The sequence below is a fragment of the Aspergillus aculeatus genome (genome assembly GCF_001890905.1).
Source record: "Aspergillus aculeatus ATCC 16872 unplaced genomic scaffold ASPACscaffold_5, whole genome shotgun sequence".
Lineage (NCBI taxonomy): Eukaryota > Fungi > Ascomycota > Eurotiomycetes > Eurotiales > Aspergillaceae > Aspergillus > Aspergillus aculeatus.
Window position 1 is genome coordinate 1,639,408 of NW_017962980.1, and position 21,919 is coordinate 1,661,326.

The 21,919-nt window shown below is 53.3% G+C and overlaps 7 protein-coding genes across 7 annotated transcripts; 3 read left to right on the forward strand and 4 right to left on the reverse strand.

Moving 5' to 3' along the window:
- The first annotated feature begins 256 nt into the window (after positions 1–256).
- Positions 257–1,217, forward strand: ASPACDRAFT_116630 (putative ssDNA binding protein Ssb3). Its single transcript, XM_020196001.1, has 3 exons — positions 257–599; positions 695–749; positions 817–1,217. The coding sequence occupies exons 1-3, from the start codon at positions 360–362 to the stop codon at positions 888–890; spliced, it is 369 nt and encodes a 122-aa protein (XP_020058021.1). The 5' UTR covers positions 257–359; the 3' UTR covers positions 891–1,217.
- Positions 1,218–1,449: 232 nt separating this feature from the next.
- On the reverse strand, positions 1,450–5,138 carry ASPACDRAFT_51460 (putative GATA transcription factor (Ams2); the record flags this gene model as incomplete). Its single annotated transcript, XM_020202484.1, has 4 exons — positions 1,450–2,801; positions 2,854–4,817; positions 4,876–5,029; positions 5,099–5,138. 4 exons carry the CDS (start codon positions 5,136–5,138, stop codon positions 1,450–1,452), a joined length of 3,510 nt encoding a protein of 1,169 aa, XP_020058022.1.
- A 921-nt stretch (positions 5,139–6,059) lies between these two features.
- Positions 6,060–6,948, forward strand: ASPACDRAFT_59346 (mRNA splicing protein SMD2; the record flags this gene model as incomplete). Its single annotated transcript, XM_020203438.1, has 4 exons — positions 6,060–6,082; positions 6,233–6,265; positions 6,566–6,814; positions 6,906–6,948. The coding sequence occupies 4 exons, from the start codon at positions 6,060–6,062 to the stop codon at positions 6,946–6,948; spliced, it is 348 nt and encodes a 115-aa protein (XP_020058023.1).
- A 1,189-nt stretch (positions 6,949–8,137) lies between these two features.
- Positions 8,138–10,100, reverse strand: ASPACDRAFT_41947 (putative dihydroxyacetone kinase (DakA); the record flags this gene model as incomplete). Its single annotated transcript, XM_020201007.1, has 4 exons — positions 8,138–8,766; positions 8,829–9,454; positions 9,514–10,021; positions 10,076–10,100. The coding sequence occupies 4 exons, from the start codon at positions 10,098–10,100 to the stop codon at positions 8,138–8,140; spliced, it is 1,788 nt and encodes a 595-aa protein (XP_020058024.1).
- Positions 10,101–10,131: 31 nt separating this feature from the next.
- Positions 10,132–10,946, reverse strand: ASPACDRAFT_1880129 (uncharacterized protein; the record flags this gene model as incomplete). Its single annotated transcript, XM_020198190.1, has 3 exons — positions 10,132–10,520; positions 10,603–10,639; positions 10,812–10,946. Coding segments are annotated over 3 exons (548 nt in total), but the record flags the coding sequence as incomplete, so codon positions are not given.
- A 3,151-nt stretch (positions 10,947–14,097) lies between these two features.
- ASPACDRAFT_41948 (glycoside hydrolase family 71 protein) lies at positions 14,098–17,214 on the forward strand (the record flags this gene model as incomplete). Its single annotated transcript, XM_020201008.1, has 6 exons — positions 14,098–14,151; positions 14,209–14,809; positions 14,869–14,897; positions 14,951–15,058; positions 15,119–15,905; positions 15,956–17,214. The coding sequence occupies 6 exons, from the start codon at positions 14,098–14,100 to the stop codon at positions 17,212–17,214; spliced, it is 2,838 nt and encodes a 945-aa protein (XP_020058026.1).
- Positions 17,215–18,495: 1,281 nt separating this feature from the next.
- On the reverse strand, positions 18,496–21,798 carry ASPACDRAFT_77386 (cullin family protein). Its single transcript, XM_020204955.1, has 5 exons — positions 20,819–21,798; positions 19,678–20,758; positions 19,181–19,603; positions 18,763–19,123; positions 18,496–18,698 (listed from the first exon to the last, which is right to left on the reverse strand). The coding sequence occupies exons 1-5, from the start codon at positions 21,575–21,577 to the stop codon at positions 18,638–18,640; spliced, it is 2,685 nt and encodes an 894-aa protein (XP_020058027.1). The 5' UTR covers positions 21,578–21,798; the 3' UTR covers positions 18,496–18,637.
- Positions 21,799–21,919: the final 121 nt, after the last annotated feature.

Genomic DNA, 21,919 nt, shown 5'->3' on the forward strand with positions numbered 1-21,919 from the left:
CGGCAGTAGCTAGGTAGTAGTAGCCTTACATCCTCAGGCACCGAGGCGGCAGAAACGCATAAACTACCCCCAGGCTGAACCGGATTTTCTTTCCCGAGCGGTGGATGGGAAGAGGTGGTAAATCACGTGCCCTCGCGTTACGCGTGCGCGCGACGGCGATAAGTCCATCCATCCATCCATCCATCCATCACTAACCACCATCAGCAAGCTAGCCAGTGACTAACTATAGCCTCGCCCCAGTCCCACACACTACAAACTCACATAACCCCCCCTGTCCGACACACACAGTACTTCCAATCCACCCCCCCACCCCCCATCTACTCCTCCAAAGAACCCCCCGAAACAAACACGAAGAAAAGATGTCCCTCCAAACCCCCCGCGTCCTCCCCGCCCACCTGCACGCCTTCCACCCCTCCTCCTCGACCACCAGCAAGCACACCGTCCGCATCCTGGGCACCGTCTCCGCCCTGCGCGGCGACACCGCCACCCTCACCTGCGGTTCCTCGGGGGACGTCACGATCATCCTGAAGCCCGACTCGCATCTGCAGATGGGCAAGTTGGTGGAGGTTATCGGGAAGGTGACGGATTTGAACGAGGGGGTGCGTTCTTTTCCCCCCCTTTCCCTTTCCCTTTCTTGGGGGCGAGGACCCTGGATTTTAGGTGGACTATGGCTGACAACTTGTCTCTGGTGTAGGGCGTTGGCATCCGATTGCTCGGCGTTACGGATCTGGGGGATCCGGCGGATTGTGGTATGTTTCCCTCGCCCTGATGATCGGGTTTGGGGCCAAACGATGGGCGTGGGCTGATTGGTTGTAGATTACAAGATCTATGAGCAGGTTGTGAACGCTACGCATAAGCTGAAGTCGATTTTCTATGATTCGAATGAGTGAAGTGAGGTGGAGAGGTGGTGATGAGGAGGAGGAGGAGGAGGAGGAGGAGGAGGAGGAGGAGGAGGAGGATGAGGTTGAGTGATATACCCCTGTTGCGGTTTGAGGATTGGAGGGAGAGTGCATGCTGTTGTTTTTATGAATAAAATGTTATTGATTGTCTGTTCCGGGTCTGAAGCCTTGAAGGACAGAGAGTAGGTGTAAGCCTGGTCGGGTTAGATGTGAGAGCTACGGAGTACAGATCAAGAAGTCAATCAAGCTAGACAAGCAGATCCAATTCTACACGCCGATAAGTAGAAGTCTCAATTGATTATTTCATTGTTGTGGCCGAAACCTGGTATCTACTGTGGTATCTTAATCCTATCCTATCCTATCCCAATCCTCCCATCCCTCCCATTGAATAGCAAATACAAAACAAGGATCCGTTCAGGAACAAACCCACAAAACAAAGCCAAACAATGCACTCGATCATATGCATCCACTGAACGCCATCGCTAAACACATCACAAAAAGGAATTCGAACGAATGTCGCGCGTCTCGTCAAATAAAGTAAAGAAAATCATTACACATCATTGGCACGCGGCTGCGCCTCGTGCCCAGTGCCGGACTCCGCAGTCTTGCCTTTGACACCCAGTGCCGGCACTGTCTCAGGATTGATGGCGTCGGAGCTGAAGAATCCGGAATCGAGCACGTTCGTTTCGACATAATTGAAGATATCAAACTGGTTGGCCTTCTGGAGCTCCGGGTCAGCCATGAGCGCGTTGAGCAGATCCCGCGGATCGTCCCCACTCGCCCCCGAGTCTCCGTTGGCCGCCTCGCCCTCAGATCCAGCCGGAGAGACATAATCGGACGGAATCCAGTCAGGCCAGCTGTTGCCCGCAGCACATTTGTCGATTCCGAACAGTGCGTCCGTGGCTGCGGCCGAAGGCGCGTCGGAGAAGATGTCAACGATCATGTTGTCCACCCCCTCAAAACCGCCGAAAGCGTTGACAGGCAGCTGGAGGTCACTCAGGGTCGATCGAGCCTGCTTCGGGGCCTTGTGCTGACGCGGCATGGGGCCGGGGCTGCTCTGGATCCGCTGAAGTCTTTGCGCAGTGAGTCTGGTAGGGGACGTATCCGCAGCGACTCCTCTCCGTGCCTTCGCCGAAGGGGAGATGCACGGCAAGGAAAGGCGCTTCTCGCTCAACAGACCCGACCGCTGATTGCGTCGCCGAGGGGTCGGGCTCACGGGCACGTCGAATCCGAAACTCGGGCTCTCAAAAAGTGCGTCCAGGTTAGTCGCAGTCTGGTTCTCTTTGTCGTCAGCCGGCTTTTCGGCCGCCCGAGAACTGCGGGGGCTGCGGCGTGGGCTGTTGACGCTTGAGTCACCCAATGCTCTCAACGGTCCACTTTCATTGTTGGAGTTAGGAAAAAGCACTCTTCTCACTGACTTGGGAGTAAGAGCATTCTCGCCCGCCGCTGGAGCATTGCGCCCCACCACGTTTCTCGCAGGGCTAGACTGGATCGCGTCGCGAAGAGCAGCCACCGGGTCTTGCTCCTGCCAGCGACTGGCCGCTGTGTCGTTTGACTTGCGCGGCTCCAGGCTGTTGGCACGGCGCCGCTTGGCGGGCTGCTCCTGGGCTCCGTCACGATCCTGCTCGTTGTTGGTCTCAGCCTCGTTGCTGTCATTATCGCCGCGGGGAGTGGCATCGTCCACCGCGGGAGAAGAGGCATCGGATGCCCCAGGAGACGATTCGTCCGCTTTGGAGGACTCGGCCCTGGCACGGTGTCTCGTTGCAGGGTTGTTGTTGTTGGTAGAGAGCGGGCCGCCTCCCTTGCGGTTCCTTGGGGGACGCTTTCTCTTGTTGCTGGCGGTCTTGTTCCATTTATTTTCCGGGCGCATGCACTTGAACTTGTGGAGCCAAAGGCCACAGGCTTTCCTGAATGTTAGTACAGACGAGGCAGAAGTGGAGCGGGTATTACTTACGGTTGCAAAGAAGGACCTGAACAAAGTCGTTGTCGGTGTCGGCTAGGCTCTTCTTGTAGACCTTGAATTTGATGACCTTCTCTCGATCGTCACGTTCAACAGCCTGCCAAAACAACATGGTGGGATCCTCCGTGAGTTTATTAGCGTCGTCTTCGTTGCCTTCGAACTCTTTCGACCACGCTCTGCGCCAGGTGGGGGTTTCGATGGCACCGCAGTTTTCGCAGTAAGGTGGGACCTGACCGTCCCGAATGCACCGATCGAGGCGTGCCTGAACCTGTCGCAACCGGCGAGCGCCCGTGCCGCTGCGGATTTTGCCATCCTCGAGTACAGGCTGCGGGGCCGGGGTCTCAGCACCATTGTAGTCGCTCATCGGTCCGGTCCAGGCCTGGGAGTTGTGCGTGTTGACATGAGAAGGGAGGATTGGATCACTGGCGGGAATGGTACTGATCAGCTGCTCGAGTTCACTCTGCGACATGGGTGCAGGTGCAAGTGGCTTGGGAGCCTGTCTCATGCTAGCTCGAGAAGATGGCCTCGAGCCGGCGTTGCTGGCTGGTGCGCGGATCAGAACGGGTGTTCTTTCCTTTCCAGGTTGGTCCGGAGCGTCGCTGGCCGGGAAGTTCTCCATGTTAGTGGGCGCAGTGATCGGCGAGCTGGCATGTGCAGCAGGACGGACAATCCGTTTCTCTCTGCCTGCGCCAGTTGAATCGTCCAGAGGGGTACCGATTTCTTCATCCAGCAGCTCATCCATACCACCACTCATGAAGCCCGAGTCGGCCATGGGTGGAAGGACTGGGCTGGAGCGGCCTGGGAACCCGCAGTCGAGAACGGGAGGCGACGATGGCATACTGAACGAAGGCTCGAAGAGGCCCTGGTAACGCGACTCAGGGGACTGGTTATCGCCGGCGGGGTGATCATCGCTCATAGGATACGGAGAGGTGTAGGGGGTGTGAAGGGATGACTCGCGGAGCAAGCTGGGAGGAGGACGTGCGCGACGAGCAATTTCATGCGAGTTAGAGATTGGGGTGGGCGGGCGAACAGGCTCTTCATTCGAGTTCTGAGCAGCAGCAATGGCGGGGTTGACCGGAGTAGGGCGATGAATGCGGACAGAGGCTGCGGTGCTCGCGGCGACCCGCAAAGAGCTGGGTTGTCTCTCAATATTCAAGTCGGACTTTCCAGGCCACTCTGCCCGATACAATTTGGCCCTTTTGCGGGGTTGTTGTTCCGAAGACTCGTCGCAACTGCCGTAGCCGGATTGAATGGAGCCTCGACGACTGGGGGCGTATCTCGAGTGAGTGGGAAGATCCGAGTCACGCATCGAAGCACTGGAGCCTGGTCGGATGGCATCGTTGTGTAGATGATTTTGCTGGTGCTGAAGCTGCTGTGTATGCTCCTGTTGCTGCGCGGGGGTGGGGATTCTGCTCACAGGGCCGAGCGCCGATTGCGCGGGGGAAGCCGAGCGTATCGACGCATTTCCAGCCATTGAGGGTAGCTCCCTTGGCGTCGACCCCTCGCTGAGCAATTGGTGGAACCTCTCAATTCCGGCATGATCCACCGGTGATGCTATGGGGTCCGGCTGCTGCTCGCGGGGAGACACCAAGCCCGGGTTTTGCCGCACAAAACTCGTCCAAGCCTGGGCGTCGAACTCGTGAGGAATGACGTTGCTCAATTCCCGGTACTTCTGCATGCTCTCGAGATAATCGCTCTGCAGGACGGTTGGGACCGGCACCAATCGCAATTTCACCTCCAATGTCTCCTGAGCACCCTTAGAGAATAGACCCAGAACGTTCTTGCACACTCGACCGGTAACCATTGTTTTCGACTGATGGGCGGGGGCGTTGGGGGTGGGAGAAGCCGACGCAAGCACCCACGACAGCATTCCCTGTCCGACCAGAGGCGTCTCATACTCGGAGTAATCGTAGGCGTACACGGTGTAGTCCTGTCCAAGCTTGGCAACCAGTTCCGGGCTGTGACGATGAAAATGAGTACAAAAACCAGGTATCCAGCTCCATCCTTAGCACTCACCTCGCCGAAACAATGGCCTGGATGCATGTTTTCAGCTCAATGACACCGATCTGCAGCTTCTCGTCGAGGGCGGCGGTCTGGATGTCGAGAAGATGGGGCCACCGGGCCAAGCAATTGGTCTTGCTGGACTCGTCAAACGTATAGAGTACCTTCACTAGAAAGGGTGATTTTGGTGAGTTCGTGATTGTGAGGGGTTGGACAGCAATTGAAGGAATCGACTTACGCCTCATAGGCCGGACGGAAATTCCGTCCTGGGATTCCATGCCACCAGTGCTAGCGAATTGACCATAAGCAGAAACAGGAAACCAGGAGTTGGTCTGAATGAGTGGTTGGCGAGAACGAGATTGTTGTAGGCGGCACCGAGTCTAGTAAAACCGAAGGTCGAGTTGAACGAATTGACACTCGAGAGAACGAGCTTCAATGGTCGGTGTCGAAATTGAAGCAAGGAAGATTGATCGCGTGGGATTGACCACTTAGAACCGTCCGATAGGCGAGTGCGTCGACCGGGAGAATGCACTGGAATGTATGCACGGAAGGACGCGGGGAAAGCCCTGAAGGAATGCTAACGCGGGACACCGAATCGTAAAAGGAGGGGAGGCCGTTAAATCTCGAGGCATGGGATGGAAGGAGAAAAGCTCGAAAAGGAGAGTTTTTGCAGGAACGAGAAACTCCTTGTTTTATTTTTTTTCCTTCTCTCTCCTCTGCTTCCTCTTCAAGAGGTAGTTAATCTGCTGAGATAGGTTGAAGGGGAAGTGAGGGTTGGAAAGGAGAAGGAGAGAGAGAGAGTGGCAGTGTGTGTGGAAAGCAGAGTAAGAAGAGCAGAACGCCTTGCATTTGAATGAAGTGGAGGGAGGAAGTGGAAGTGGTTTGAAGCTTGGACGATCCGCCCTCACGTCTAGAAGCGTGTCTGTCCGACGCGACGTGACGCAGCCAATCGCGACCTCGGGAATCACTAGCGGACAAACACGGCAAACACGCGTTGCACGTGACGTGACTTGACTGAATTGACCGAACTTGGAAGCTGCGGCGGAACTCCAGGAGCAATCCCAGTCTAACCCAGTTTAACTAACCTGAAGAGACACTGAGAGTTGGAAGTTCGAGAGAAGCCCGTCGGTCGAGAGAGAAGCTGCCAACTCCCTGATACTTATACCTTTTCCCACCCCATCCCACCACCACCACCCACCATGTCGACCGATCCTAAGATCCAGTACGTTTACCCCTCTCTGGTTCTTCCTGTCTTTCTATCGAGATGAGTCAGCTCTGGCTCATCCCATCCTTCCATAATATGAAATGAAATGAACCGCAACCGCGCAACTGGTCGGACCTCAGGCTAACCACTTATTTTCCAAACCTACAGGGACCTGCTCAACAAGCCCAAGAGCGAGCTCACGTACGTTTGTTCCCTTCGTATCCTATCACCCTATTCAACCCAGCACCCTGAACTATCTTCCAACGCTCTGGGACTCTCTCAAATCCGCGTCGTCACATGATGACGACCACCGAGCCCCGACGTTCTGGTGTCGGCGACAAGATGATGCCACTTGAATGCTGCTGCCACTCATTGGGCATTGTCCCTACCCCGCGCCTATCTCCATCTCTACTTTCGTCATCACTATGCCCCTTCACTGCCTACATTGTCTACGTTCCCCCACCTCCATCCGCATCACACTAACCTAAACCCTCCATCCAGTGAATATGAGGTCTCTCTCGTCGAGGAACACGAGCTCACCGCGGGCCCCCTCTCGCTCCTCCAGACCGCCACGCGCACACACACCCAGGTGCTGATCTCGTGCCGGAACAACCGCAAGCTGCTGGCGCGCGTCAAGGCTTTCGACCGCCACTGCAACATGGTCCTCGAGAACGTCAAGGAGATGTGGACGGAGAAGCCCAAGGGCGGCAAGGGCAAGGGTGTCAACAAGGATCGGTTCATCAGCAAGATGTACGTGCCCGCTCTGGTTACCCAGGAGTTGCCGACAAGACTCTTTGCCCTACTTAACACCGTATTATTACTAACAGGTTAACCCGTCTAGGTTCCTGCGTGGTGACTCCGTCATCCTCGTCCTGCTGAGCTGAATAAGCTTCTTTATCTCGCCATGTACCTTCCACGTGACATGCTCACCTAAATCTCGGCGTCCGGGGGAGGTCAAAAAGAAGTTGTGGCTCTTTTCTCTCAGGGATTTGATCATACAAATGCCCAAATGAAAGGGAAGCAGTAAATGTGAGCATTTTGTCTGGCAGATGCCACAGGGAAAATCGGAGTGGGCCATGACTTTCTTATTTGATACCCTTGTGTTCGTGTGCGCTTTCTCGAAAGATGAGAAAACTCCTCTCAGGGTCATATTGGGGTCCATGGGTGAGGGGAGGGGAGTTCAGCCACCCTTCCTCCGCCACCAAAGCCGGAGATTTCTTGTTTATCAGTGGACTGTCATTTGCCTGTCTGGCCCTCTCTTACATACTTCTTTTTATATCTTTGATCTGATGTCTTTTTCTCTCCTTTGCTATTTCTCGTTGTGGCGCGACAGATATGGCGTTCTTCGGTACTTCTGTGGTTTTGGAAAAAAGTTAGAAAAAGGAATGAAAGGACGGTGAAGAGAACTCTTTTCTTGATTCATTTTGCTGGTTCAGTAATCGGACGGTCAGGATGGGAGATTAGGTGACTGATTCTATCAACCTGACTGAGCCCGTTGCTAGATGCTAGCTAGCTATGTAGGTGCATCTTTGGCATAGAAACATACCAGAAAGGCCTTCAATACCATGGGAAAAGTTTTCGTTCCAACCCTAGAGCGAAATCCGCTTCTAGAGTTGTATCTGTATTCTCTGGACCTAGGCTCCCCTAGGGCGCCTAATCCGTGGCTGTCCGTTATGTATAAGCAGTTCGTTACCTTTTACACTCGATGCCTACTACGAAAACAGTAGATAGTAGATCTATACCGAAGGCTACTTTGGTCGGACCTCTCTACCCTCCCCCTCCCCCCCTCCTAGTAAACGGCGTAACGGGGATGCGATTCCGAAGTATGTGAGGTTTAGCAAAGGCCCCCAACTCTTACTGTCACGCGAAGCCTAGCCGACAGAAACTGTTGTGTCTTCGTCCAGACGCCAGGGGTTAGACTACAATGCTTTGGTAGCTTATCCCATTTGACTTATGAAACACCGGCCTCGTAACATGGTCATTATTGATATTGAGAATTAGAACATTGAACGCTCCAAAGTATATATACGATGAACCCCCCAAAAATCCCTGCCTTGGCCCTACTAACTCAACTCAAAGGGCCTCCGCCAATCCATTCAAGAACTCACTGAGCCCGTAAGCACCCGGGTCCGGGATCTTGCCCACCCACTCATCCTCGCCGCCGACATACACACTGCGTCCCAGGCTGGCCTTCATGTGCTTGGTGGAGTCGGTCCCCTCCTGCGCCGCCTTGGCCGCGGCGTGGACATCCTTGGTCTCCTGGAGGGTCTTGCAGAAGGGCACCAGGGCGTCGAGCAGGGTGCGGTCGCCCGGTTGCGCCGGGGTGTACTTCGAGAGCGCGGAGAGCGAGTAATTCAATGCGGCGGCCCACACGTCCACCGTCGCCGGGGTGGCGGTGCCCTGGTCTTGTTCGCGGAGGCCGTGAGCGAGCGCGTTCAGGAAAATGGCGTAGATGGCGCCCGAGGTGCCGTCCATCGTGTTCTCGACGACGCTGACGATGCGGTTGACGGCGTGGACTACGTCGTCGGTCAGGTCGGGCGAGGAGCTCTCCAGGAGAGCCGTCACGGCCTCGGCGCCTCGCTTCAGGCCGACTCCGCAGTCGCCGTCGCCGACGATGGTGTCGAAGCGCGTGGTTTCGGGCTCGGCGGCAATGACGCGTTTGAGAGCGCTGCTGAGGACCTTCTTCAGGATGCTGACGTCCACTGTCGGGTGTTAGTGATGTTTGGGGTGGTGCAGGAAATAGGGAACCTGCTGGGCTACTTACACTTCACGTTGCTTGGGTTGTCCTCCGGCAACGCAGTCCTCTTGATCTCCACAGGAGCGTCGGTGCGATGCTTCCATGTCTCCCGGCTGATGGGGGCCGACCAGCCGACAGCCTCCGCAGGCGCATCGAGGAGGTCTAGGAAGGACCGGCCGGGGCCCAGCCCTGTATCTACCAGCTTCAGCAGGGAGATGCTGAAGCCCAACCCGTTGAGGCTGGTGAGGAAGGTTCCTTGGATGACTCGGATCGGCTGGACATCATAATCTCTGTCGAGTTGACGATAGACCTCGTCCGTGATGCCGGAAAGTTCCAAGGTGCTAACGCCACCCAAGTTGTTGATTAACAACACAAAGTCATCCTCGGGCTTCCGGGTGACCCAAGCGCGGTCGGGATCATTGTGATCCAGAAGCTGGAGAAGCATGTTGGCCACTAGCTCAACCAGATTCGCCTTCACTCGGTGGGATCCCGGCTCATTGTGAATGCCCATTCCGACCTCGACTTCGCCTTCCGAGATTGTGTCTTCGGGAACGCCCCGGCCAGGAACATGAACGTGCTCGAGCGAAGACCCTACCGACACGAGGTTATTGTTCGCTAGCTGTGCCAGGTGATACACCTCTTCCAGTGAGCCACTATGCTGAAGTTAGTTCCGCTGCGCACTAGTCTGTCTCGTTGAAGGAGTAAAACCGACCCTGCTTCAGCCAGAGCACCGACGGCCTTGAGAATGAGAACACCACCGCCAATACCACGACGACCGACCTTGCCGCCCTTCTCCTTGCCCACGCCGACATCGTCATTGATAGCGAAGAACTCAGTCTTGATGCCAGCAGCCCGCGACTTCTCCGTGGCCATGCCGAAGTTGAGCACGTCGCCCGTGTAGTTCATGGGGATGATGAGCACACCCTGGTCGCTGTTGACGCATTCCATGACGGCTTTGCGAATCTGCTCCGCCGAGGGTGAAGCGAAGATTGTACCGGCCGCGGAAGCATCGAGGAAACCCTTCCCGACGAAGCCTGCAAACGCAGGCTCATGGCCCGAACCACCACCCGATATAATGGCGACCTTGGGCTTTGCATTCACATTGGGGCGACGGAAGATGATCTTGTTCTCAGGATCGAATGCTACCGATGGGTTTGTGAGGGTGAGGGAATGCAGAGCGGTCTGGACCAAATGGGTAGGATCCGAGAAGAAGTGTTTGGCTAACGGGCCGGCGTTAGTGGATGGAACAATCTAGTGTAGACTTTCTGAATGACCATGGAACAGGTTTCGGGCCTGCATGGGGGCTGCTAGCAAACCAGCCAGGCTACCGAATTTCCACAGGACTATATAAGATCGTATGAGGGTGTGAGACCTACTTTGCATTTTGTGGAAGGTCTGATGGACGATCTCCGGTTAAGTATGACGTTAAGCTGCGTATGGAGACGAACCGTTTCGCGAGTGGAACCGATCGATGTATGGAGTTTGTGGGGGTGGTTGGACTTGCGCACGGTCTTCTTGGTATATTTAGCCTGTCTCGGGGACTCGCAACTCTTTGCAATGATCACTTGATCTCTTCCCTCCGAACCGAAAGTTTCACAAGATGGAGCGTCACGATTGTACGGCAATACGACGACAGCGATCCTGGTCGAGGCGCAATGGTTGGGATCGGAACGCAAGCCGGATGAGGCGGGGAAGTGGGGAACCCCGATTCTACTGGGTCTGGCAGCTGTCAACCTGGGCAAAGAGAAACCATTGCGATGTTGAGGAGAATGGAGAAGGATCCTTGCTCAGCAGTACTCACCCGTCGCAATCACTTGACAAGAGGCGGAAAGGAAGAACTGCCGATGAATGGACAGTTAGGGATCAATTGGTGGGCGATTGAGGACGGAGGATAACCTGGGCCAACTGAAGAGGCCAAGCAAGTGACAATCACACGAGAATCAACCAAAAGAAAAGGGATTAGACCAGGAATAAGACCAAGGATGAGGGCGCAACAGCTGGGCTAAATACCAGTCGCGAAGAGAATGAGAACAAGCAACCCACGACTTCGACATGGCGTAAGAAGTAGTGGTATGGAGTAGACGCAGTAACCTGTTTCCCCAATAGCTCGATTTGCCCACTCTGTCCATTCAATGTTCTCAATTGTTGTCCCCCTTCCGTGGAGATTCAATTTTTGCTGCTCACATGAACAAATGGTTTCGCATGACTTGACCAGTGTGTTCAATGGATCGTATGCTGGTGTTCTGGATCTGGCAATTGGGAATTAATTTCCCCTTGAACCGGCCCCGCCAACCTTACCCCATGGGTCTGGACTCTTGGAACCTTGACACTGAAGCGCTTCGGCTTACCCTTTGCGGGAATTCCGCGGTCCTCCCGCCCGCGACATGCCTCTACAGTCGACCCGAGTCTGGATGCAGATTCTAAAGAGTTGTTCGGACCTGCAGAGCAGCAGATGCGCCAGTCAGTTGAAGCATTAACATGCTGACTATACAGTAACATGAGTACTACGTACTGCACAGGAGATTTCATGATCGACTCAACAACCAGGTAATCGATAAGGCGAATTCATTTCGTGGCTTATCCCAATCGATGTCACCGGTGCGTAATCCTTCTGGTTTAGGAGGCTTCTATAAAGTACTCCGAAACCATATCTTGCAATGGCCGTGGCAAGTTGACACAGGTTTGCTGTGCTACAATTGTTCATTCGAGTCACAATGCATCGCAAAGCACGTCAAGCATGCCTGGCTGTTTCAATCCAGCACCCATTCAGATGGAGATACGAGCTTCGTAATTCTATACTAGGGGAGCCAAGTAAAGTTGCTCAGCAAATATTTCTGAGATCCACAAACACATCAGGTCCGGCACATATTTCTGCAACCTGTTGCCAGTTGAGACAGTCTTGCTGACAACTGGTATGCATATGATCTTTACTAGTACTATGTAGTAACCACATCAGCATCCCAACATTTCAGCCCCTCCCCTGCAGGACAAACCCGATCATGGGACTCTGAAAAAAAAAATGGAAGGGCGGCAGAAAGGGTGATAGTTCCAAAGTTCCGCTGTCAGATTGATGCAGCGGCAATCCCAGGAATAGTGCGGGGGCGCGTACACCGTCCTAAATCGGACGATTCTTTCCTATTCAGTTCCTACTAACACTCGCAAAGTGAGAATCATTGCATGTCCACCGTAAGTCCGTAAGGTCGATGCATAATCTGACCTTCCACGTGAGCAATGGATTCTTTCCAAGTGAGTAAAGCATAGCCTACCCTCCGTGGCCACCAATTTCACAATTCCCCGAAGTTGATATGCAGCCACATCCAAGTGAGGGGGGTTGAACCTCTGTCCTGCCGGCAATTTCTGTTACCGCCTTCCGAGTTGCCATTTCCGGTCACTCGGCTCACCTGCCAGGCCAGGTGCTGTTCCATGGTAGATGCGGAAGCTTATTGAAGCAGCGATGCATGTATGCAACAGCCTCTATTACGGTATATGAGCTGGAGGTTGTTGGCCGTCGACTCACCTGATTGGGATTTAGTTTCCTCCCGAGTCGTTTTCGGTTTTCAATGTTGCCATGCTATATTACTCTCAGACGCTCGCTGCAATAAATTGATGTTGTTGTTGTTGTTCGCCAAAGGCCATATCGGTTTGGGAATGATATCTATCATCATGCTTTTCCAATTCATCTCTCAAGTTCCAATGGAGAAAGCCTAGAGTACGCACTTGATTTCCTACGCCACGATCTAGCCTTTCTCCGTGCGCTTGAGTGCTGGCACAGTTGCTGCTTCTGCTCCCTAAGTGACTGCAACGTGCTTGCTTCATCCGCGTCAATCCAGGAATCAATAAGTATTCCTCGAAAGTTGACATTTTTGACCGTATCCTGAGGGACTGACAATGTGTCAAAGATGGCACAACATAGTATGCCAGAGAAGCAATGTGATACACCCAGAAGCCAGACATCAGCTCCTCGAGGCTTTGCAGCAGCGCGCTCGTCGTCAGGTTCCGTCCCATAAGTGCAAAGTCTCATCATCGCACTCGGACTCTACTACTATTTAGTAGTCACCAAACCGTCGGGTGAGACGGCCACCACCCAGAACTAATCAGAATAGCCTCCAATTGAGGCTCAGGGGGAAAGGGTTTGCAGACCGCGGTGGGTCTCAACCTCATCTCCGAGGCAGGACGCCACGACCCACCACTTAGCTATCACAACCGAACCACTGCAGGGCCTCAAGAGTCTGCTGGTAAATTGGCACTAGTTACTTTGTAGTAGGTTACCGCGAGAGTCTTGAGAAGAAACTGAAATAGCCCCTCGAGGCCGAGGGTCTGCACTCGGTAGTAGGCTAGCCGGGGGGCGAACTCACCCTCATGGCTCATGCGCTCTTGGTCCCTGAAATAAGCCGGATCCACAATAGCTTAGTACTTACGACTTGTCCCCTTTCTACAAAGATTGGAGCCAACGATAGAGATCCTTCATAATCGTGAGTCTTGAGGGTAGACGGAATCACGTAGTGATGACTTGATTCGTGTCAATATAATGTCTCTTAGTAGAATCTTTTGCAGTCTGTATTCATCTACCTTTTCATTCTTTATAGGACATTGCTTAGAAAAGGGTCTACGTGGAAGAGTGATATAGATTGATATCTGAACGTTGTATATTCCACGTGTGGTTAGCAGCGAGTCAGCAAAACCCTGCCATAATTAGGGGTTGAACGGTGACCAATGGCATTGTTTCCCATACTAACACCCACTGTAACAACTGGAACACTATTGATTTGCTCCAAATGAGATACTTTATTTCCAAAGAGGACCGCTTAAAAAATCTCGTTTTACCCCCCTTACCACCCTTGATGGAGTGATCAACTAGCAAAGCCTTCACGGGAGCTAGGATGAACGCTCTTCTAGTTCCAGCACTAAGGCAACAAGTGCCGCCTCGAATAGGCCTAGTCAGGTCCGCTGCAAACAGTCTATACCAGACTTTCATCTCCATCTTGACTGAGCTTCGTAAATCGCCAACTTCTTCTCCAAATGGACTAGTAGTGCTCCAGTCTCAAAAGTGGCAGCATACTGAAGTGTCGCTCGATTGCAATGGATATAAAAGTATGGAAAGTTCCTATTCTCTACAGGTATCAGACCTGCAATATCAGCCTCATAACGAGTCTGTCTCAACTTCTTCCTCCTTCTTTCCCCCAAGCTCAAGTAGCTCTTTTCGCGACGAAGAACAAGCAGCTTGAACATGCTATGCCTCCGGGTCAGCAGAAGGGCAGAAATGTCAATCTTCCAAAGGCTACTTTGCCTAATGGCAATGTTAGCACATATCAAGACGGCTACTGGCCGTGCAGTCTTTGCCCACTACATGGTGAGCAAAACCATATCACAAATCGACACAATAAAAGCAGAAGACTCACAATCCTAGGTCGGCAATATCACAACTGATCATATCCAGCAGGATGTGGACGATGCCATTGCTATGGGTCTTGATGGATTTGCTCTCAACGTCCAATGCCCAACGGATAGCTGGGCCGGTACTCTTGTGCAAGAGATGAGCCACTATATCGTGCATCAGCGCTACGATTTTCGTATCTTCATCAGTATGGATGTGTACGCATCTGGGGGCCCCTCCTGTGGTCAGGGCCCTGCAGGCTATGTCACTCTGTGTCGCGATGCTATGGGTTATGGGGCATACTACATGGTGGGTGACAAATACATGGTGAGTACTTATAGCTCCGGTGGAGGAACTTGGCACAATTGGGAGTCCTTCAAAGACTCCGTGATGGGCGATGGCGGCTATGATGTATATTGGATTCCCGATCTCGGCGACACAGAGGGTTATTGGACGAGTGACGCTGGCTGGTGGTATTATTGGGGAAACCTCACCGACGGGCTTTTTAGCTGGGAATCCGCATGGCCAGCGTTGGGACAAGACGCCGCCGACCAGAGCGGAGGCATTGGAGGAGTGGCTCGCGACCAGGTGATCATTGATGCGGCTGAAACTGAGGGTGCCTCCTACATGATTCGTGGGTCTCTCCTCGCTTCCGTTGGTTGAGGCTTCCAGTCGCTAACCATGAACTTATAGCCCTGAGCTTGATGCAGTATAAGAACTCGGTGAACATCTCTCTCTTCCCTGGTCACTAAGTACCTTACTAATTGCATTTCAGTACTCGACCAATGTTTATCGCCAAGGAGAGACAAATTTCATGCAACGGCTTCACGATATTTTGGAAATCGAGAGCGATGCGCTCGAGTTTGTGGAATATATTACCTGGGTAAATTGCTCTTCCTGAGGCTTCACAGATCTACAGGAGGTGAATCACTGACAAGCACAGAATGATGGACCGGAAGGACATTATATTGGAAACCTATGGCCTGAGCAGAACACTGATGCGGCACCCAACAACTACGCCAATGATATTTGGCCCCACGATGCCCTCCAGCCTATCATACAGTCCTTTGCCACAGCATTCAGAGCGTCTGCTGGTCCAACTGATATGCGGCCTCAGAATGGAGAAGATGCGGTGGGTGCCATCTGGTACCACACGCTTGCTTTTGACGATACCTGTCCTTTCGAAGGAATTGGAGAATACACGTTTTGGGATAAACCAGCGGGTTACGAAACATTTTCGCTAACCACACACTGGGCCGTTGTCCTCGATGATACAGTTGGAGGGTACGCTCCTAGCGACCTAGAGCTCATCATCACTACAGCAGCTGATGACCAAGTTGTGGTGACCGACCTAAGTGCCGGACTGAACTTTGCTCAAGGGCCGAATATCAATGGTGGGTATTCAGTCTCCATGATACTCGCCCCCAAATCAGGTACAACCGTTTTATATTCCGCATCAGGGGGGAAATGTCCCGCTTCCAGCTGCACGGAAGGTTTCTACAATCTCAACTATCAGATTCTACCTTTAGTCCCGGGTGAGAGCGGCAGCGGTTGCACTTACGAAGAGACTGTGTTGCGGTATACGCCTCTGAATACCACCGCGGATGACACCATTGATTGCGCGGGTCTGTTGACATTGACCGACACGGCAGTCACTTCATGGGAAGTCAGCCAGGCTGGCTTGGCCTTGGAATTCGAGACGACGCGTCATGCGTTGTCAACTAGCCATGGTAAGTAAAGGCACTTGCTGTTTTCACTCATGCCGTCTAATGAATCCCAGTGTTGACTACGACGCTTCCAAACATTGATTCCTACTTCAACAAGTACAGCATAGTGGGCGTCACCGGCTGCTCGGATATCACTAATGATAACGCTTGCCAACTACCCCAAACCTGCCCGGTTTCAAACGACCAAGTTCCATATTTCTTCGCTCAACGGGCCTTTTCGGTCTTCCAGCGATGTCTGCGGGAGATGTCCACGTCTGTATTTGAGGATGGTTTCATTACCTCTTTGGCAATTGACGATATGGTCGGGAATGTTACGGCTTATTTGACTCCTAAGAGCGACGAAGCAGATCTGGTCAAGATCATGGGGGCCATGGCCGCAGGATTCACCATTCTCAGTGGTGGCCTCGGCCCAATCAGTACCTTTACCAATTCTTTCTCAGCACTTTTGGGCGGGGTATTCAGCATGATCTCCGTCTTAGCCAGTCCCAGTGACCCAGCCGATAGCAGTGCTTTCTTAGCCGAACCACGCACTGCTCTGTCAGATCGTCTCTCCGTGGTGGTTCAGCAGTACAACACTAGCTTGGTCAATCTGGCCCAAGCCGTGTTCGAGGCAGGTGATCTGTCCTCTCTTCCAGACTACGCACTCGACACCTCGGCCGATATATATGGGAAATATTATACCACCGACATGGCCAAATTCTTCGCCGGGGGTCGGTTCGCAGACCCCAATATGGCGTGTGGCGATGTTGCCAGTGGTCTCAAGACCGCGATTCAACAGTCTCTCGTGGGATACATGCTCGCCAGCTCCAACGTCTACATCATCCAGAACGGCCATTCCGCCGACAACTGCCCCGGCAGTCGAGGCACTGTGCTGAATCTCGATTCCGCGGGGTCGGTCTGCTACACCCTCGAGCGACCCGGGTCAGGTTCCTACTACGAGGATCTCTCCGACCCCCTCTCAGCGGACTTCTTCGACGTTCTGTACGGTTCGTATAGCATCAACCTCCCGGCTCTGATCAGTAGCTCGCTCCAGTGCCAGACCGCGCAAGGCTACAACGGCACCTACAATCCTTCCACGAGCATCATTCCGGGCTCGGGATACGCGATCGACAATCTGCCACCATGCTTCTTCAATCTTCCAGTCCTCTACACGGACTACACGGTGAAAACCACAGGTGAACTGGTGACAACATCGGGAACACCGTGCCAGCTTCGGGAGGGGACCGAGGACGATGGAGCGGGCAACTATCTTCCGCCGAACCTGGCGGAGGTGTTCACCGCTCACTTTTGTCTCTACAAGCCAGGCCACTGAGATACTGGTACTACCTAGTGGTCACTCAGAACAGTGGCCTGTGATTCTTGCACCCAGCTTATTGTTTGCAAGCTTCGGAGATCCCATTATTGTATCCGGAGACTGGCCGTTGAGATATGAACCATTGGAGCTATCTCTCAATCTGAGGTTCTCTCCGATTGCAGTAGGGTTTGTGCTGATGAATGTTCTTTATAGCAATTGTTCTTTAACTTCTGTGTACATACATTAGAAATATTTTATTGTTGACTGAAATTCGAGGTGCATACCATCGACCCCTGGAACAAATCGCCATAGAGTATAGTATCACCGGGGGCGCAGGCATCCGAACATCCCCCTCATCCGTTGGAGAATTGATGATTTATACAGAGAGAGAGAAAGAGAGAGCCAGAGAGATGGTCCTTTAAGACAATCGTCTGGGACCTCTTTTTTTCTTTTTCTTTTTCTTTTTTTTCCCCCCCCGAATTGCAGACGAAAGCATAGCGCTCTCATCCCATCCATCCTATCGATATACAATCTTATGGCGGGTAAGATAGCTAGCTAGCCTTAAGTTAGGATCAACAATAATATCCCATTCCTTCTTGCATTGTATCTTCTAACAGGGTAGAATGATTTGACTACGATACGGAGTACTAAGTGGTTGTTTGTTCAATTCTCCCTCATCCGTCAGTCAGATTTGTCGGACGAGAAGAAATGAAATGTCTGGATATAGAGAATTGGCTGCGCGGTGCTGGTGGCTGAACTTCCCAGGGGCCGGGTCTGAATCGACACGCTGCTGCAGTTGCATGCCTTGCGGTGCGGTGGGAGGGGGGAATTGTTTGGACCTATAAATTCTTAAGAGTACAGTGATGTTCTATTATGATTAGTGCCTGCGTCGCGCAGTATGTTGGGACTTTCATGGAATTGACTATAGTATAATGGGCCACGTGAGTTAAGTTCGACTAGTCAGAGGATGGGTTGGTCTGTGTGCTCGATCAAGCAACTATCCCGAGGTTGCATGCAGCGTTGCCGTGTGTTAGAACAAGACAAGCAGACTCCGAGTCACTCCTCCGTAACTTGCTTCGATTCTTCACCACGTAATCTAGAATTACCGGCGATCACGGATCGGTTGATCTAGTCAATGGGTGATCATTGAGGAGATTCCACAAATGACATTTAGGGGGTTTCATTCTTGTTCTGGTTCTATCAATGAAAATTGCACCATTGAATCTACTGCATTGTCAACGCCCTCTTAGCTGCTATTTCTCTTGCTACTGCGCCCCCACACCAAAACTCAGGTCAGGTCAGGTCATTATCATGCCATAGTTATATTAAACAAGGTTACTCCGTAATCGTCATCAATACGATGGGATATGGTAAGCTGAAATCATTACACCAGCACACCATAGCACCCCACACGAAGGAAAAAAAAGAGGAAAGTTGCGGTCTAGGCCACATATTGGTACCGGTTCCCTTCCTCGCGTTCCATGTAGTCCTTCTCGATGAGCCTGCACGTTGATAGAATGGTTAGTCCGAAGTTTCTTCAAGTAGGGATTGTTGTCCAAAACTCACTTTTCAATATTCTTCTTGATCTCCGCCGGCTCAAGCACTCCCCGGCTCCGCGTGGCCTTGATCACCTCGGCCACTAACTCCGGGTGGGTGATGGTCTTGCGACTCTTCATGATGCGGACGATGGCCGCCTGCGTCTCGTAGTGGCGGTCCGCCGCGACCCGCTCATGCGTCGTCTTGTTCTCCTCCTTGGTCTCCTTCAGCTGGATCTGGTTAATCTTGATCCGCATCTTCGGGTCGGAGAACCCGGGGTTGTAGGCAAATTCGTCCGTCTTGTTGACCTCGCGGCCCTTGGGCTTCTTGGCTAGCACGCGGTACTTCGCACACGCGAGGGATTGGAGCGTTCGCTGGAGTTCCTGGTCGGCTATATTCCAAAGCAGTCAGCAAGGAATCCAATGCCCTTACGAATAAGCTTACTCACACAGCATGGTGGCTTCCTGGATTTGGGCGTAGGTCAGGAATCCGCCCTCTGGAAGATCGTTGAACAGTAGCAGGACGATCGCCTGGAATGAGCTGACCACGAGTTCCTTGTCACCCTTGGGGAACCTGGCGCGCAGCTGACAGTGCGCCAGCTGGTGCTTCCAGTTGAGTTTCCGTCCGTTGTATTTGGTGTGATAGAACTTCTCGAAGTCGTCCACGCTAGTCGCGATCTCGGCGGGTATCCGCACCGTAACGTCGGGATATGTCGGCCAGGCGGCCGCTGAAAGCACGCTGACGCTCAGGTCAACCGGGAGCCGGTGTCGACGTTCGCGTTGGATGGAGCTGTAGGCGGCCATCTCGTCACGCGCGACATCCATGTCCTTGAACATGGACTCCAGGTTGTGAGTGAAGCTTGATCCGCATTCTGGATTTTATTAGTAGGAGTTCCATATTTTGTTCCGCAATAGACCAGCAGGGCTTTAGAATAAGGGAAGGTACCAGTCTTGAGCCTCGAAAGCATGCTCTTTTCCGCATCGTCACTGGCGCTCCGGCCCATTAACAGCCTGCGCGCAAGGTCGTTCTTGTAAAATGCCTCGAACACAGCTTTTCCGTGAACAAACCGGAACAGATCCAAGACCTGATCGAGTTGCCGGTTGATTTCGGCATCTTCATCTGCCAACGGCATATCCTCCGCGTTTCGTGTAGGGGCCAGCTTCCAGCCGCCCTTGAGTAGCCTGTCCACGTATTTTGCGATCATTTCTCCAGTCTTGGGATTGTCGGTTCCTCCCGTAGATGCGGATTTTCTCCCCATGTTCATGAACGTTTCGAAGGCTTCGCGAAGGACGTGGCCTAGCTCTTCGTTGCGATGGAATGAGCCATTCCAGAGGTCGTCAAGCTGTTGCTTGAAGTCTAACAGACGCGCCACCATGTCTGCTTCTTTCTCCTCGTCGAACACGATCGCGGACCCTTCCTCGATGATGTAGGCGCTGAATGAGGTCCTCAGCTTGGCCCCCAGGTCTTTGCGTTGGAGGAGGGAGTACAGCCTTTCCAGGGCAACTTTGTTACCCGCCCGTAGGAGGCCCAGTATATCCTTCTGGTTGAGCAGAACCCCTTCCTGCTCAGCGACCAGAGTCCGATCGAGAATTTCTGCAAGTTTCTGTTTCGTGCTTCGATTTAGAGAGAACAGTTCGCATCGGTTGACCTCCCGCTCAATCAACTTATGGCTGCTCTCCGCCAATGTCGCCAGATAGCCGGCTGCTTCTCGTTGAACCCATGAAGAGAAGAACTTGTCCGATTCGGCAATAAAGACCGGCTCGAAGGCGGATGTGTAGATATCAAGTCCATGGAATAAATCGATGGCATTGCGGAGTAAGGATGAATCAGCGACCGTACTCTTTGCTTCGTCCCGGTCCGCTTCCACGAGGTCGCAAGCGCCTTGCAGGATCTTTGGTTCTAATACTGGATCGGAGAATATGTGCTGTCGGAACTGGATCAAGCCCATCTCGCGAATGACGGGAAACTCTTTGGAGTGGAGGAGGAAGGACTGGTCGAGATAATAGAAGATGGAGCGGACGGTTACCTGATGACTGTCAGTGATTTTCAATCCTCGTCGACCTGATGAGGCCGTTGGTCACCATACCAGTTTGGACTGCCATAGCGACCATGCCTCGACGACCGCCCGCAATGTTTCAATGTTGGTGCCACCAGCCGCCTGCGCCGTCAGCTTCTCGCGCAGTTTCCCAGTGACGTAGTCCCGACATCGATCCGAGAGCCGCTTGGCCAGGGCCGCAGCTCTCCCCTGTCGGCAGACATGCTCGGCGCCTTTATAGAGTTCCTCCAGCGACTTTTCCGGCTTCCCGCCACCAAAGATTGCCACTAGCGCGGCATCAAGCTGATCCCAGACCTTCTCGAAGTATGCATCCGGGTTCAACCGGGACCCGGTCCGGAGATTCTTGACAACCAGCCGCTTCGCACCAGTATGCGGGGTGAAGTTGCCCTGGCGCGACGCCGCATTGAACGGCCGAGGTCGGACCGCAGGGTTGGCCGCGCCGGCCCCGCCCGCGGTGTGGCCCATGGCCTCGCCTAACCGAGGCTCCGCATTTGTGAAGTTGTACATCCTTTCGGGCGAGGTCTGTTCTTGAGGGCTGACTAGAGGGTAGGAAGGGCCTGGGAGGGTGGGCGACAGGCGCAGACGCTTGGTCGTCGGGGACTGGTGCTGATGGCTTCGGCCGTCGCCGTGAGCGGGGTGGTGATTGCTGCGTGAAAGAAGCTCGGAGATGGTCGCTTGCTGCTGAGGCTGCTGGCGCGAGGCGTCTTCTGAATCGGATAGCTTTCTTTTACCGATCGATTTGCGCTTACCGCTCCTCTGCTCGGGGGCGCCTCTTGAGTTCTGCTGCATCTACCCGGTTCAGTCCGAGGAGAAGGGTGGTGAGGGTATGGGAGCGCTCAGCGTCGGAAGGACCCAGAATCAGTGCGGGCGAGCCCTATCATGCATGGCAAGTCTTTTCTCAGGCCAATTCTAGAAATCCACCGTACACTGCTGGGGAGAAGGCGAGGACAACAAGATGGTGCGACGATGGAGGACGAAGACTGAATCGAAGTGAAATGGGCAGAGTGAAGTGGTGGTTGAGGTTAGTAGGTTTGTCGAAGGGGCGTCACAGGCTAGATCGAACCAGCGGCGGCACGGACTGAGACTGACTAAAAGTCCCCGGAGATAAGATAATACTTCCGTTCATTGCGG

Bases quoted from the DNA above. Each gene is read 5' to 3' on its own strand.
- ASPACDRAFT_116630 (XM_020196001.1), top strand. From the start codon at position 360: ATGTCCCTCCAAACCCCCCGCGTCCTCCCCGCCCACCTGCACGCCTTC. The intron at 600-694 runs GTGCGTTCTTTT...TCTCTGGTGTAG, and splicing joins TGACGGATTTGAACGAGGGG to GGCGTTGGCATCCGATTGCT. The intron at 750-816 runs GTATGTTTCCCT...GATTGGTTGTAG, and splicing joins GGGGGATCCGGCGGATTGTG to ATTACAAGATCTATGAGCAG.
- ASPACDRAFT_77386 (XM_020204955.1), bottom strand. From the start codon at position 21,577: ATGCAGCAGAACTCAAGAGGCGCCCCCGAGCAGAGGAGCGGTAAGCGC. The intron at 19,124-19,180 runs GTGAGTAAGCTT...TTTGGAATATAG, and splicing joins CCAGGAAGCCACCATGCTGT to CCGACCAGGAACTCCAGCGA. The intron at 18,699-18,762 runs GTGAGTTTTGGA...ATCAACGTGCAG, and splicing joins ATCAAGAAGAATATTGAAAA to GCTCATCGAGAAGGACTACA.